At 41.7% G+C, this 16264-nt stretch overlaps 3 protein-coding genes across 3 annotated transcripts in view; all 3 read right to left on the reverse strand.

Annotated features, from left to right (window-relative positions):
• mlphb (melanophilin b) overlaps positions 1 to 2205 on the reverse strand; it is a 140952-nt gene extending 138747 nt beyond the window's left edge. Inside the window, exons 1-3 of the mRNA XM_077536956.1 lie at positions 1989 to 2205; positions 1523 to 1572; positions 1343 to 1454 (exon numbers count right to left, since the gene is read on the reverse strand). The gene's annotated coding sequence lies outside the window, so the exon portion shown is untranslated. The remainder of the gene's footprint in view (positions 1 to 1342; positions 1455 to 1522; positions 1573 to 1988) is intronic.
• Positions 2206 to 3542: 1337 nt separating this feature from the next.
• cops8 (COP9 signalosome subunit 8) lies at positions 3543 to 15288 on the reverse strand. The gene is made up of 7 exons (XM_077537371.1): positions 14987 to 15288; positions 14235 to 14305; positions 14101 to 14149; positions 13743 to 13875; positions 5114 to 5221; positions 4978 to 5040; positions 3543 to 3707 (listed from the first exon to the last, which is right to left on the reverse strand). Exons 1-7 carry the CDS (start codon positions 15056 to 15058, stop codon positions 3628 to 3630), a joined length of 576 nt encoding a protein of 191 aa, XP_077393497.1. The 5' UTR covers positions 15059 to 15288; the 3' UTR covers positions 3543 to 3627.
• trim63b (tripartite motif containing 63b) lies at positions 8174 to 10354 on the reverse strand. The gene has a single exon (XM_077537370.1). It carries the CDS (start codon positions 10129 to 10131, stop codon positions 9091 to 9093), a length of 1041 nt encoding a protein of 346 aa, XP_077393496.1. The 5' UTR covers positions 10132 to 10354; the 3' UTR covers positions 8174 to 9090.
• Positions 15289 to 16264: the final 976 nt, after the last annotated feature.

The raw sequence follows: 16264 nt of genomic DNA on the forward strand, positions 1-16264 counted from the left end.
GCTAACACAATTTCTTTTTAGTATTTTTGCTCCCTCGAACACTGACCTCAATACCAGCACCAGCTTTTTGGTGCAGCTAACTAAGTAAACTGGGTTAGCTATATTGGAAGCAACATTTTGCTGCTAAACTGCTAACCCTTCTCTTGTACAGCCAGGCAATCCAGGGAAGTTATTCTAGACGCAGCATGAGGCAAGTCCTCGTTTCAAAACAAACATTCACAACATTGCCTCGCTAGATTTGAAACATCATAATAACGTGTCAATTTGTTTGAGTGCATCAGGTTACTCGCTGCTAGCGATATAAACAGCTCCCGCCAGCAGGACCCAAATCGGGATTTGTCTTTCAGACGACCTCGCCGTTTTTGCATCGGTGCATTGTGAAAAAATTTTATGTTCTAAAAAGTCATATTTGCTTCATACTTAACACATGGTAAGCCATTGCTCAACGCACTTACTTTGTTTTAGTGCTGGCGATTGCCATACACGTGGAAGGGGGGGTGGGGTGTTAATTGACACTCAGGGATGGTACTTGTGTAATACGGCCAAACCAGACATCTGGTCACCCTACGTGAAGAAAAAATAAAAATGTTTTACACTTGGCACGTGGTTGCCCAATTTTTTTTTTTCTTTAATTTTTTTCCTTTCAAACAAGTTATAACTAATATGAAGCTTCACTGTGTCTCAATGAAAGGAGTTACACGATGGAACAGTTGTAGTGATGAACTTAAATCATGTCAAACAATAGGTAGGTTTATACATCTTTAAAACTGAAACAAACAGATACAAAACAGGAAAAAAATAAAATAAAACATAAAATATATTTTTTTTCCCCACTCACTCACAGAAGCTTACATGTGCGAATGAGCGAGTGAAAAAAAAAAAATCCGTGCGTGCTTTCAAATTGTTGCGGGCGTGACGTCACGCAGCCGGCAAATTCTCCCGGCCCCATTTGTAACACGCCCCCCCCCCCCCCCCCCCCCCCCCACCCCACCCCGCTCTGTGATTGGCTGGAGGGTTGTAAACACTGTCTTTCCACAGAAACGTCCCGCTGTTTACAAAACAAACACAAAATGGCAAAATACAGGCTTGCGGGTTTAGGACAAAATCTCCCCCAGAAATGAAGACAAGCCCAGATCTGTAAATTGAGAAGTAGTTTGTTTGCTTAAATCCTGTATTTAAAAAGTGCCTTTTCCAGAGTGAAACCGGCAGATTGGGCCTTTAAATTAGTACCGTATTGGCCCAAAAGATGTCAGCCCACTGGGCATCTCCCCTGTATGTCAGATGGCCAGTCCAGCCCTATTGATGGGTGACAGGTGCGCATTGGTAGTGTGGTGGTACGTACCTGCAGCATATTATGGGCTGTGTGTTCTCCTCAGTCATCATGATCGTCACAAAGTCACGCCACGTTGAAGCAGTAACACGTACTCGATACAACTCGACATCCCAAAATCGTCCTAAAAGAAATGTTGAATTTGATATTTTCAATGTCAACTCCATTTTCAACTTGTCATCATCTCCTTACCATTTCTCCATGTTTGTGCTCCTGTCGTCTATTTTGACACACGGCTTCCCCTGCGGGTTTAAAAAACGAAAATACAAAAACACAGTTAAAGTTGAGCTTGCCTCCGGTCATGTCATCCGACGCGGACGCGATATGTTTATCCGCTGGTGCGCACGTGTCACAAGGAAGCAAAATTTAGTCCTGGCAGGCCTCTTCCAAGGCCAGCGGGGAGTCGGTTAACTTCTCACGCTTCACACTGCCGCTGGCTGGCATGTGCGCCGCCGGCAAGAAGGCCCGTAAGCGGGGCTTTGACAATACATGCACACACATGGCTCGATAAACATGAGTCAGGACATATGCACATAAACATATATCAGTAGATATATAGTGCTTTCTAAATGTCAAAAGATACATTGGGAGAAGGGCAGCACAAGTTCCAAAGTAAATACATTCCTGGAAAGTTATAGGGGAGCAAAATAGTCCTTACCACCAGCTTTGTTGAGCAAAACGAAATTGGGTGGACATGTCAATCATGACACGGCATATGGAAAAGTCTCAAAGGCCTCCAAAGATGGAGTGGAAGAGGAAGTCCGTTATTTTGGTTGGAAGCAACCGGGATTCCAGGGTTTGTACTTAATTGCATATTAAATAGCTTCATTAGGTCCCACCCTAAGCTCAAAGTCAAATCAAATGGGTTCATTGCACAGCTCGACTACTTCCTGAACTGAATACCACGTTTTTGTTTCCTGTCTTTCATGAGTGGACAAACTGATTAATCCAGGTGTGTCTGGCCAATGTTGTTGTAGTTACTGAGATCATACACACCTGGATTAATCAGCTTGTCTACTCATGAAAGGCAGGAAATGTAGGACTGGTGGTGAGTTCAGGAAGTGGTGGATTTGTGCAAAGAGCCCATTAAATGTCCAAACCAGCGAGTTGAAATTGGGGAAAACAGAATACAAAATTTAATCACTATCAACGACCTTTGGTGTCCTAATCAGAATCACATCGTCATGATGGAAATGGAGCAGAACAATCAAATTCTGTGGACAAACATTTGCACACACAATACAATTTTAAGTCTTTTCAAGTGTATTTTCTTCATTTTTAGACCTTTTTTTTGTCATTGGATGTGCATGATGTCGGCATGTTCCACATACTGACCTACTACTGTACAGTGCATGTAGGGGAGACCAGGGCTAGTTGTATCACTTTTTATACTTTTATATATTGCTTGGCATCAATACATCATATACAAACAAAACATATACTAGCGGAAATAGCAAAGTCTTGGGTACATTTTTTGTATTCATGTCATTGTCGTACTTTGTGTCAACACAGTTATAAGCCATTGGGATGCATGTTGACAAGCTTAACAAAACCATTCTATCATAATAAAATATTCATTTATAGACACACCTTTCTGAAAAATCCAAATATATCTGTTCACGGTCCTCTTGCATGCTAACTGAATTATGTTGCTAAGGTCCACCATGTGCTCAAGAAATGCTAACATTCGCCAAAAAATGTCCACCCTGTCAGCAAGTTGACATATTTTGGCTGTTTGCATGGACAGTTAATTTAAAACAAACGTATTTCGAATAACATAACATCTATTTAATATCCAACTATCCAATTTCCTCAACGCTTAATCCTCATATCAAATGGAAAATCAGTTTAAGCTAACTTTCATTTCTGGTAAAAATGGCAAATCTGGGGAAACTCAAAGCAACATTAATTCAAGTAACAAAAATGAAAGTGCGATCACCAACCATATTGCTAAATGGTGTTCAATTCAATGTCGAAATTTTGCATACCAGTAACTCATAAGACGACAGCTAAACACCAAACAAACATACCAAAAAAAAAAAAAAAAAAAAAAAAAGGAGGGGGGCGATTAATCATCATACATCTGGTAATGACGTACTGTTGGAGACGATGGAACAAAGACATTGGTGTTACAAGTACACAGATTCACATAAATAATAATAATAATAATAATAATAATAATAATGATAATAATATAATGACCACACCATAGTGTTTTTTGGTATGTTTTTAATCATAAAAAGATACAAGCATGGTGATGAGTCTGCACAAAGAAAGAAAAACGGTTGTGCTGGTTATCAGTTCTCCAGGAAAGCCACGTAGTCGGTGAGTCTGGCCAACTGCTGCTCGTTGGGAACCGACGAAACGGGGGGAGGTTCTGCGCAGAGGACACATCGGGGGGTTCATTGAGTCATCCATCTTCTTTACATCTCTCCCGTTTTAACTCGCCACCACTACGGCCGCCACGCGTTTCAACTCCGGTGTCAACATCCAGAAATGATCTCGATCATGCCACCTCCGCATCTTGTTAACGACGCGATTTGACTTTAAAAAGCAACATTGCGTCGCTTTATGTTCATCACAACCAGACACAAATGTGTCTGTGGCTTGTGTCATGTTGAGCATGTGTGCAGCAGATGTGTTTTTGCGTTGGTTCGCAAAAATGAAGACAGACAGGGAAAGGCAAAGAAACAACACCACGAGATTGCCGGCCTGTGCAGAGTGCAAATTCCAGTTCGGTCTTCCTTGGCTTCTTGCTATTAAGTGCTTTGAATTCTCTAGTACAGCAACAGTACTTTTGTTCATATTCATCATTATTCACTCACGCTAATGTTTCTGTCGTCAACAATCCTTCATTTTCTCATTCTACATCTTGTTTAGTTGTTTGTTTCCATCTTCAAATTGCTGTGCCGGCCAAAGTTTGGGTGGCTTCAAAGAAAAGGTGCTACCAATCAAGCTGTGTAGCACATCCGGATGGAATTATATGAAAAATAAATACGAATCTTTCTCATGTTTATCTTTTAGGTGAAACCATAAAGTCATACTTGACTCATTTAGCCATTTTCAGCAGTTAAAAAGGTCATATTTTGTCTAGAATAAATTTGATAACTCCATTATTTTTCATGTACAATTAATACCTTTAAAAAGTAATTTTTCTACTTGCTGTCGACTGATGACGACATCACCTGTGCTGAGGAAGTAGGTAACGGTCAATCATGGCTCACCTGTTTTCTGGGTTTGGTCAGTAAACTGTTGTTTTTAGAGCAATAGAACAATATTCTGCGGGCCTTGCAAAATCAGTCCAAATCCAGTAAAAAAGGCGGGAGCAAAGGGGGTTGTTTCAGTCAAAATGGCTGCCAGTGAATGAGTTAAGTATCAAAATAATGACAAACTCTGTATGCTGCCATATTGGATATTTTCGTCCAGTCCACATCATTGCTGTGGCGTGTTGCATGCGGTAACATGGCACTATTTTTATTTTGGATTTATTTCCTGGTCTATTGTACTATTAAAAACACAACAAAAAAAACAAAAAAAAACTGTCCTAATGCGTCGTGAAGTATTGCCATCATATGCGATGGCACTCCTAACCATCATCTCAGGGTTTCAGATTCTTCCTTGGAGAAAGTCGCAAGAGCGCCACCTACCTGGCTTTTTGGGCATCACCATCCTGGTGGCGGGATCTGCCTGCCAGCCCAGACTCACCACACCTTTCAGGGCAAACACAAGCGGTCACGTTATCACAGCTCGCCGACGTGGATGTTGCACGGTGTCACGACTTACCCTTGACGGCCTCTTCTACCGAGTAGCCCACAAAGGCGGCAAAATCTTCGGCGGTGATGGACGTATACGCCTGCGCCACCAGCCCGTAGGCCCTTTGTCGCGTACTCTCTGAGAAAGCAAAATAAGAAAGCGATGATGACGTCGGTGCACTAAAGGCATCTTGGCAGCCCAACTAACATGAATTGTCGACATAATGAAAAGGCGAAATGAAATCATGACAACTTAATTGCGTTGGCGACAAAAACAAGTATTGACAACGATATTTCCGTTCCATTGGAAAGTAAGACGTCAGTCTTCAGAGTTCCCTTTCATGTCGCATTATTTTACATTGACAGCATTTTTTTTTTCTTCTTTATTAAATGTAGCTATTTCCACATTGTAACATGAAATTTTATACCTATTTGACTTTCAGATCAGTTTACCGGCATGTTTAGGCAAGCGAATGATCGCGTTTCAAGTTTATGAGAAATGGAATTGAGCAGGCTGTTTTCGCCACCATTTTAAAAGCCTCTCTGGAAGTCAACCTGAAGCATTTCTTGACAATAATGTGTTATTTGTGACCTCACAAGTCTCAACATGACATTCTGATTAACATTACATTTGTGGAATATGAGTTATGAAGCAAAATGCAGCCATCTCAGGGGGCGTCCATTTTACCACTTGCTGTCGGCTGAAGATGACATCAATGTTGTTCAGGGCTCAGGTCTAACAACCAATCAGAGCTCACCTGTTTGCTGAAGCTGTGATTGGTTGCTACCTGAGGCCTGAGCAACATTGATGTCATCTTCAGCCGACAGTGGCAAAATGGCCACCCTGAGATGCATAACAACGGCTGGATTTTGACGCTTAACTCTTATTCCACTAACACAATAGTAACCAGAATACCATATTTAGACAAGTGGAAAGAAATTGTCAGTGTTGTGCGGTCATGACCATATTGTTTTGTTTGTTAGTGGAGCAAACCGCATTGCCTGATTTGAACAGGCTTTTTTTGTTGTTGTTGTTGTAAACCACCTAAATTAGTTGTAAGACCATTCTGATAAATATTTAATATGGGTTTTTCACACAGAACTGGGTCTCACAAAAAATAAATACCGTACATTTTTTAAATATTGGGGGAAAAAAATCCGCAAACAGTCTAAGGGTGTCAAACCCAGACTATGTGTGGGTCCACTGTAGTCGAGTAAACATGTTTAGAAAAAAAAGAATATATATATATATTTTTTTTTTTAGGAATCAGTGGCCACTCAAAGTGGGAGCAGGCTACATGCAGCCCACAGGCCACCAGTTGCGTATCCCTCGTCTGGAGTGTGTCAAATGTCAAAGCTGCCCAATCTATTCTTCCTTCAGCCCGCCCCGGTACCGTTGGAAGATAAGAGTCAAGTGAGAAGGGGGGGGGGGGGGGGGGGGGGGGGTGGGGGGGGTGGGAATGCGCTTGGTCACCGTCACCTCCAGCAGCTCTCCCATGAACGCCTCGGGGTTGCGGCCTTGCATTTTTCATATCCTAGCAACCTTGCTTATGTGTATCAACACCCCCATTTGTGTCGAGCGGGGCGGCCAGCAGCCGTGACAATAACATCGTCGGATGAGAAAAGACAGCTGCGAGGAGGAGAAGTCAGAAGATTTGTCGACTTTTTTTTTTTTTTCCCTCCCCATACTCCCGTCCAGCAAACTTCCTGTCGACATGTTTTGCTGTGGAAACGTGATGAGTTTTCATCATGTTGTTAATCAGTTGTGTTGTATAGTACCTGACGACAGTGCTTATGCTATTATGTCTAATTAGTGCTTAATGAGATTCTGTTGAAACGAAAAATGAATCACAATTTAATACCTCCTGCTACGTTAATGAAAATACAATTACAGTACCGGGTGAATGCCACATGAAAAATACCTTTAGGTCATAATTATAAAACTATGAAATGGGAAAATCAGGAAGAAACTATAAGAAGCAGTTTGGCTGATAGTACACATTTCTTCGGATTACGATTCAATTTGGTACGGTTCAGTTTGAGAGCGTATGATGCAGTGACTTGGTTTGTTGTCATTTTACATACATTGGAACTAACTTGTCAGTACTGTAAATCTGCCATTTACTTCTCCCAATAAATAAAAACACTTGATAAATATTTCCATTTTGAACTAAATTGAGATACGTAACTAATTTGCTTCCCAAAATGTATAAATATGTTTTATTTTAAATGGTTTACGTGTCCCAATGACGTATTTATACGTTTTTTTTTTTATGCTAGAGCATACAGAAGGCTTTGATGCAGACTACAAAGAACGGTTGAAGAAATGGTAGTTATTACACGAACAGCCAGCAGGTAGCAGCAGAGCAAAGGAGATCAACCAGGGCCATGTTGAAAAAAAAGCTCTATTACTCAATAGATTTGTAAATAATGATGAAACTGAGCTATATTCTAATGCTAATTGCTGCAAAACAGAAACAGATAGAAATATACTTTTTTTTTCCTGATGAAAGAAGAGACTCTTCTTTCTTATGTTTATATTTTAAACATAGTTTATATGTATATATTATGTTTTAATATTATTCAATGTTCTGTAGGCCTTGCAAAATCAGTCAAAATCCAGTAAAACAGCCGGGAGCGAAGGTGATTGTTTTTTGTGAAAATGGCTGGGAGTGAATGAGTTAATAGCATCTTTAAAAAAAAATTAAAAAAAATCCTCCAGTTCAAACTTTTTTTTTTTTTTTAAATAACTTGAGTACCAACGTGTATGTATAAAAGGGAAACTAAAAGTAAGGCTAGCAGAAGTTTAATCGTATTATTTATCTTTACCAGGGTTTTTCCTATGTACAAAATTCGGAGGCGGCCACCTCCACCTAATTTGCTCACCACCTCCAGCCTGAGCAACTGGAGGGCGGCCGATAATGGTATCGGTCAACGCCACAAGTACCGATATCTTAAAATAAGACCGATACTTGGCATTGGTAGTCGCCCACCATAGTCAGGATGGTACCACCTGAGCCTCAATTTGAGCCAGGAAAAACCCTGTTTACCTCCATTTTTTTTTTTTTTTTTTTTTTTTTTTTAATGAGGTCATTTTGAGAAGCAACATGACTTAAGGGTTATTACCAATGCTGGAACCATTTTGTGGCTGTACATTGGAAAGCAATGAGCAACCAAGCCAAGCAGGTCATCTCAAGGGGCTTTTTCTGTAACCCAGTCCCCGAGCAGACATGTATTTTTAAATCGCAGTCTCCCGACCCCAGGGTGATGACGAGTGCGGCAACTGCACGGGTCAGTCCTAGTGCGCCCATTCTGACGCTCCCGAGTTGGGCTGAAGCGCGCTGAGAAAAGAAGTCCAACAGGAGGGGGCTGCGTTTTATCGAGAGGCGGGTGAGGGGAGGGAGGCAGGAGGGAGCAGGCCCTGGCCTGTCCTTCTCTGGCAGTCTATTCTAGGGCAGCTATCACTTCTCACCCTCTCACCTCTTAAAAATAGCCCCCCGCTTTTCACCGGCAAAGGCAAAGCAGGCAGGACATAGCAATGCCTTTATTTTTAAATGCAGCCTAAGAGCGCTGCGGGCACGTTCTCATCGAAACACTTCAAAAAAGAACAATGGACGCTTCTCGAATTTTAGAGCTTTCAAGCTAACAATAAAGACGGTTCACATTTTCATGTCATGCAGCTTTATTTCGGGTTCCATTCAAAGTCCAAGTCAAGACAAAGTGAGATTGCAAATATCTATAACCATCTGCTACATTTTAAATAAAATCAAACTTGACATCTCCTCTTAACACCAACATTCAAGTGGTTCAGAAGTACAAAAGTATAAAAAAAGGAAAGTTACGTGTCCAACGGTGATGTCAAATATTGCACTGAAAGTACTGGCAAGTGACGCTAGCCCACATCTCCCCAAAACTTTTTACACTGTCAACATCCACAAGTCCCTGCCGTACTCTTGTCAGAACACCTTCACTAGCACTTAAGTCCACCATCACCACCACATTTTTCCATTACTCCTCTTCTTCCTCCTCCTCCACGTCATCAAAATCATCTTCGTCGTCCGAGCCGAAGTCCATTTTGGCCAGCACAGCTTCCACGTGCTCCGTCGACACGGCGAAGTGATCCATCTTCTCGAAACCCGGCTCGGGCCGCTCTTCGCCCATGGAGCCCTTGGCCGCGTCTTTGGTCTGTGTGATGAGGCCCTTGGCCGCCACCAGGAACTCGGCGGCGCCGCTCTGCTCCAGCGCCCTGACGGCCGAGTCGGTCAGGTCGGTGCTGGCCTGGAGCCGCTCGCCGTAGCGCTGCGAGAGCGCCCGCAAGGTGGCCACCTTCTCGTCTTGCTCCTTGCCGATCTGCTCCAGGAGGACCATCTTGCGCTCCTCCAGGACGGCGTAGAGCAGGTCGAAGCGCTCGGCGAGGCCTTGCTTGGCGCGCTGGGCGTTCTCCTGGACGGCGCGGCAAGCGTCCTCCATCTGGATGAGCAGGGACTGCAGGCGCCCGTTGCTGGCCACCAGGTTGTCGATGGCGTTGCCCAGTTCGCTCTTTTGGGTCTGGTAGACGCTCTCCAAAGGCGCCACCTCGCAGTCTTTATGCTGCCCGAACACTTTGCACATGGAGCACGTGGGCGTCTGGCAGGTTTTGCAGTAGATGTTGATTCTCTCGTCTTCGTGCTCCTGGCACTTGGGTTCCTTGGACTCCTTGGGCTTCAGGGAGTTCTCGTCCTTGCCGCCGCCGCTCACTTCCTGCTGCTGCTTGTAGATGTCGATGATGTTCTCCACCAGCAGGTTCCGTTGGAGCCCGTGGACGCCGTGGCGGTCCAGCACCACCTCGAACCTGCAGGTGGGGCAGCGGAAGACGCCGCCGGAGAAGCGGTAGGGGTTGCGCGAGTCGTACAGGTCGCTGGCGCAGCTGCGGCACAGGTTGTGCTGGCAGGGCAGGATGACCACGGGCTTGGTGAACATATCCAGGCAAATGGGGCAGCTCAGTTGCTTCTCCAGGCTGTCCATGGGGCTCGGAGGGCGAACCAACGATCCGGTCCTCTGGAGGTCCATGATGGGAAAGTGAATGTCCGACTTCTTTGCTGGCCCGGTGGGAAGAGGTTTTGGAAAGGAAGAAGGCAAGTTGCGCTGTTATCCTCGGCGTGTGTTGTTAACTAGGTCACTTCAAGATCAACTCTGGCTGATGAACTAGCGGCACCGTCCTTTATACAGCCTCCCTTCCAGCTGGTGACATCTGATCTAGCCAACCAAAGTGCACATTCCTGCCTGCTTGCTCGCTGGCCCGGGGAACTTTTCACAGAAATGACCCCCACCCACACCCACCCACCTCCCCATTGCAGCTTGTGTCACATGTCCCAGTTGGCTGTGCGCGGCATCCAAAGTGAGAGGTGGACATGGTGGATGGACAGAGAAATAAACAGGGTGCATGTGACTGACGTCGAAGGAAGCCAAACAAGCGACTGTGTACATCGTGTGAAACGGATGCTTTTAGAAGTCGGTCTGTTTGTTTGTTTGTTGATTAGGTCAGTGTTGCCAACTTGGTGACTTTCTCGCTAAATCGGCAGACTTACCAAAGCCTCTTGGGGACTTTTTTTTTTTTTTTTTGTCAAAAGTGATGAGAGACAAATCTCGCGACTTTTTATGGTATTTTTTTAACTCACATTTTGCCTATTTCACAATGTTATTCCTCCTTCTTATAGTGTCCGCTATTGTTGCCAATTATGCAAATTAGACAATGACACCATTCATTGACTTGTAGCTACCTTTAGACAGGCAAGAGCTGCTTTCCTTACTGGGAGGTTTGGCAACACTAGTTATGTTAACCAAGACAAATACAATTTCTTTTCTTTTTTTTATCCAATTAAGAAACCAATAACCATTATTAATTAATAAACTGCTGAGGTCAAAATGAACAATGGCAAATCCATTTTCTTTAGGTAGGGTCCATCATGCGTGACTGAAGAGGACCAAAAAAAATTAGCAAGGGACTCTTCTCTGCACACCAAGTGATTTACCATTCAACATCTACTGACTCATCACAATGACAAAACTGTGGCTCTTTATTGGTTTTGACCAGAGCTGTCAAACTATCCATCCATCCATTTTCTTGACCGCTTATTCCTCACAAGAGTCGCGGGGGCTGCTGGCGCCTATCTCAGCTGGCTCTGGGCAGTAGGCGGGGGACACCCTGGACTGGTTGCCAACCAATCGCAGGGCACACAGAGACGAACAACCATCCACACTCACACGCACACCTAGGGACAATTCGGAGCGCCCAATTAACCTGCCATGCATGTCTTTGGAATGTGGGAGGAGACCGGAGTACCCGGAGAAGACCCACGCGGGCACGGGGAGAACATGCAAACTCCAACCAGGAAGGCCGGAGCCTGGACTCGAACCGGAGACCTCTGAAACTGGGAAGCGGACGTGCTAACCACTCGACTACCGTGCCGCCGCTGTCAAACTATTACATTTTTAATCAGATTAATCACATCTTGGAATTGTGATTAATCTCTTAATTAAAAAGGCTTTTTAATCAACCATTTTTGCCCGGCAAAATTAACTCATTTGCTCCCAAAAATGTATAAATACATACTATTTTAAATGTATTTTGTCCAGAAGACGTATTTATTTATTTTCACTTTGATGCAGCCTCACAACTACAGAGAACGGGTGGAAAAAATGGTAGTAATTACAAAAGGTCCAGCAGGTGGCAGCAGAGTATAAGAGATCAACCAGGGCCATGATGAAAACAAGCCATTTCCCCACAATTCTAAGCAGATTTGTGAATAATGATGAAACTTCGCTCTATTCAAATGCTAATTGCTGCAAAACAGATCGAAATATACTTTTGTTCCCTGATGAAAGAAGAGACACTGATCTTTCTTTTGGTTTTTATAGCAGGAGAACACAATATTTTGTGGGCCTTGCAAAATCAATCAAAATCCAGTAAAACTGCAGCGGAGCTAAGGCTTCAGTGCAAATGGCTGCCAGTGAATAAGTTAATTAAAGAGCACCTGTTATGTGTTCCTTTTTTCGACATTTAATCTTATGATTGAGGACGTCTTAAAAATTTTTTTTTTTTTAATTATCCACTACACACACTCATCGTCCTCTTTTTCTAATCAGTTAATTACTTGCATAATTTAAAATGGGGGGAAAAATGACCCTAATAGAACAAATATTATGAATGTCAAACGCAAACATTTATTAAATGCTTTACTTTAATGCATGTAGTTATGTTTATTGCTCAAACACAACCTGTGCTACTTTTAACGTAACCATTCGTTGTCAGCTAAAAGGATCACCTGCGGTCAAAATTAATAGTGTGATTAATCTGCGTTAACTCATGAATTAATCACAAAAAAATTACTGCATTATTCATGTATTAACGCTTTAACTACATGGCGCAACTGCAAAGACACAAAACGGGCGACAAACAACAGTGGATATTTTTTGCAGGTTGTGGCAATGGTGGATCACAACATTCAATGACTACACTTTCCCACCACAGGTACATAAGATACTTTATTAATGTAAAACATAATAAACAGTTGCTGAACCATGTACACTACATGACAGTTGTCTTTTTTTTTTTTTTCCCGCTGCATCGCTTGATGTGCCTTTTAAACTGTATATTCACGTATAAATAGACGTATAATGAAATATACAGCCGAATGCAAGTTTTGTTTCACTTGAGAGATCCCAATAGCCATAAAAATGAAATTAAAGTTGTGTGGCTTTTTATGCTGTGGCCAAAATTGTCCTATTTTAAAGCTTTTTTGTGTTTGTTTTGTTTTTTTAATGTAATTTTTATTTGAACTGTAATTCTTATAGTATTAAATACTGACGCGGCAATAATAGCACCTTTCAAGAGATCTAATTATGCAAAACAGACTTTACATTCATTCCTTTATTTATTAAACATAATTCATTTTACCTCATTTAAAAAAAGAAACCAACCATGGTTCCGTTAAATCACTGATTTAGAATAGAACGTACAATCCTTACATTTTTTTTTCTTATGAGAGATAAACTTACGATTTCACTAAAAGTAGAACAATGATTCCTCCCAACCCGCCCAATTGTTTAACACGCAGCAGGTCACACTAAACCATGAGTGTTTAAAGAAAATAAACATGAGAGGAGGGTTAAACCAGCTTTGTTTACTCGTAACTGCCAAGTGCAATCTTTCGGTTCACATCTGTCAACTCCACCACCGGCAATTATCATCCTGCGAGTTCCACGAAGTGTCCTGTGACAAACTGTACGCCAGCTTCTACACACCTCCGGCACATCAACACGAGGTGGAACCGTAAACATGACGGAGATGCTATTATTAAAACGCTTGCACAAGGTCACATGATGCAAATGTTCCACAGTGTTGATAAAAAAAAATAAAATTAACAAGACAAAATAAACATTTTCAGTTTGTGTTTCACCTGCATGTGAAATTAAACTGCCGTTGGTGTTCAAAGATGAATGAAAATAAATTTTTATTTCCTAATAACATGACTTTCTGGCTGGCTTAAAGCAGTGTTCAATTGCTGCCCCCTGCTGGCGAATACCATCATTACACATGTCCAAGTTACACAATTTGAAGCAGGTGAGCTTTATGGATGTGATATTGACACACTGTCCCACTGCCACAATGCAAGACATACCTTGAAGGGCCTCCATTACCGGGAGAATATTTTCTGACCACTGATAAGCCGCAATAGATGTGTAGATCCCAGGGAAATCTCGTTGCCATATGTGCTGGCCAACTGTCCAAATTGCTGCTAATTCAGGATTTGCCTGAGTACAAAAAAACAACAACAACAACCACCTTGTTGGTTACGCCTCCAAATTCTTTTAAATTGGGGGGGGTAATAAATACTTATTGGCATTTAGTTAAAAAAAAAAAAAAAAAACTACTCAAATAATGGGTAACTTCTGATTAATCTTTTTTTGTAATCATATGATCAGACAATAGTAACACTTTAAAAAAAAAAAGAAATGGTTGGTGAGTACAACGCTTACTGCTTTTATTGTCTGGGGAATCCTCTTCCAGAGATACCTAGCGTTATTCCTGTAAAATTCACAAGGACACGTCAGTAAACAAATATATTATTTTGTTGTTGTTGTTTTATTTTTTAATGACACACGTAACTTACATATCATTATGTAATAAATAAAGTGCCAAAAGCTGGGCATACACCTGAGGGGTCGTAATGCCTCCTGGTGCCTGTTGGAACAAAACAGTAATATATAAATGATAATCTCAACTTTAAAGCTTTTTTTATTCTTAATTTCACAACTTCAAGCATGGGCATTTCTGGACATTTTTTTTGCACTCAAAAGTTGTACAAAGTACCCCAAAAGTTTCAGCGTTTAGTTGGTTCTTTTTTCTTTTTTTTGTATTTTCTTTTTACAGCAGCACCAAGTAAGCCTGATCCATGCGGTCGCCCCCTGGCGGTTGGCGGACTATTGCTTGAGAAATCGCTTCATATGTCAGCAGAGCACGCATTCGAAATGTAAATAAATAGCCCTGACGATCAGGTTCACAAAACCGTACCAGCCAAAATTATCACAATAAAAATTCGATACTGTGCAGCCCTAATCTCAGCCAACTTGGGCAAGAAGCATAGGTACAAGACGGCCGTCACTCATTCGCAGAGAGCAATTGCAAACGAGCTGGTCAACTCTTACTCAGCTAGCACACAAGCTTCATAACACTGCGCGAAAACAAACCACATTGTCAACGAAATATTTAAAGTGTGTCGATATTATTAGCCCCAGCTAGTCGGGTACTGTTAGCTTTATAGTTTTATGTATCCGCCCCTGTCCTATTTGCTGTTCGATGCTAAAGCATCAGCAAGGACAAGACGCACGAAAACGAAAAGACTCCGATAATTTCGTAACATACCTCGAGTTCTTGAGCTTCACACTGTTCTAATAGTTTGTCAAAATTTTCTTCCATAATCACAGCAGCTGGCATGATGAGGAGGATTGGTCCTCGCGTTTGCCGAGGAACTTTTCTGGCTGAGCCGAGCCGATCCAAGCGACAAGAACCGGAAGTACTTGAAGGAAAGGTCGTTCGAATCCGACAAATGGACAAATGTTTACAAGATGCCCAAATGCCGCAATGCAACACTGAACAAAAGGTTGCACTTTATCCACATTTAAGAAAGGAGCGACGAAACATTACCACGGGTTTATGAATGAATTAACAATGGGCTCCTCTGATCTGAATATATTACTGGATAGCCTATCGCCTAGAATTTTGAAGTCACGAGGCCGCCATATTGCTCCTCCCAAGAAACATTTCTCGCCATACGATCTTGGGAGTATTTTTTTTTTCCTCTATATGTGTGCCCTGTACCTCTAGAACAGTATGTTGTCATTAAGTTGCCTATTTGTTGTATAATTAATATTGTTTGAACTTGCACTAATCTGATTTGTATGTCTATTGTTGATAGTGCACGTTGGTCAAAAAAGCATTTAAAAAAAAATCCTATACATTTACAGTATCGAAATTGGAGAACATTTGAGACAGTACGTAGAAACAGCATGATTTATGATGTTTTAAATTTGTTAAGAGGACTTCAGACATTTTAAAACTTACCTTAAATACATGTATACATTATATGCGGAATGATGTTTAGTACAGGAGGAAACTGCATATATATATATATATATATATATATATATATATATATATATATATATATATATATATATATATATATATATATATATATATATATATATATATATATATATATTATTATTATTATTATTATTATTAGAATTATAACTGTAATTCAACAAAAGATGCCCATGCCAAATTTAATATTGGGATCAAAGGAACTGAGCGATAAAAGAAAAAGGGTGTCTTCAAAGCAGCACATATACCGTCCACTTATTTATTTACTTGTTAAAAAATAGTGACCACCCCGGCACAAGTCCCCCACCCGCCTCCAGTGTCAGTACCAGATGTCAGGCCGAATCCGAAGCTCACTACATGAAGCTAGCTACATGCTACAAACACTCCAAGTGCGCATGCGCAGCTAGGAACAAGCACGCACGACGTCATTACGCATATTGATTGACAGGATCGAGAAACAATCGTTAACCCAGAAGACGCAGCCGCAAAAATATCCTTGAACCCACCTTTAACAGTGTTAAAAAATAAATAAATAAA

The sequence above is a fragment of the Festucalex cinctus genome, chromosome 11 (assembly GCF_051991245.1).
Source record: "Festucalex cinctus isolate MCC-2025b chromosome 11, RoL_Fcin_1.0, whole genome shotgun sequence".
NCBI classification, from domain to species: Eukaryota; Metazoa; Chordata; class Actinopteri; order Syngnathiformes; family Syngnathidae; genus Festucalex; species Festucalex cinctus.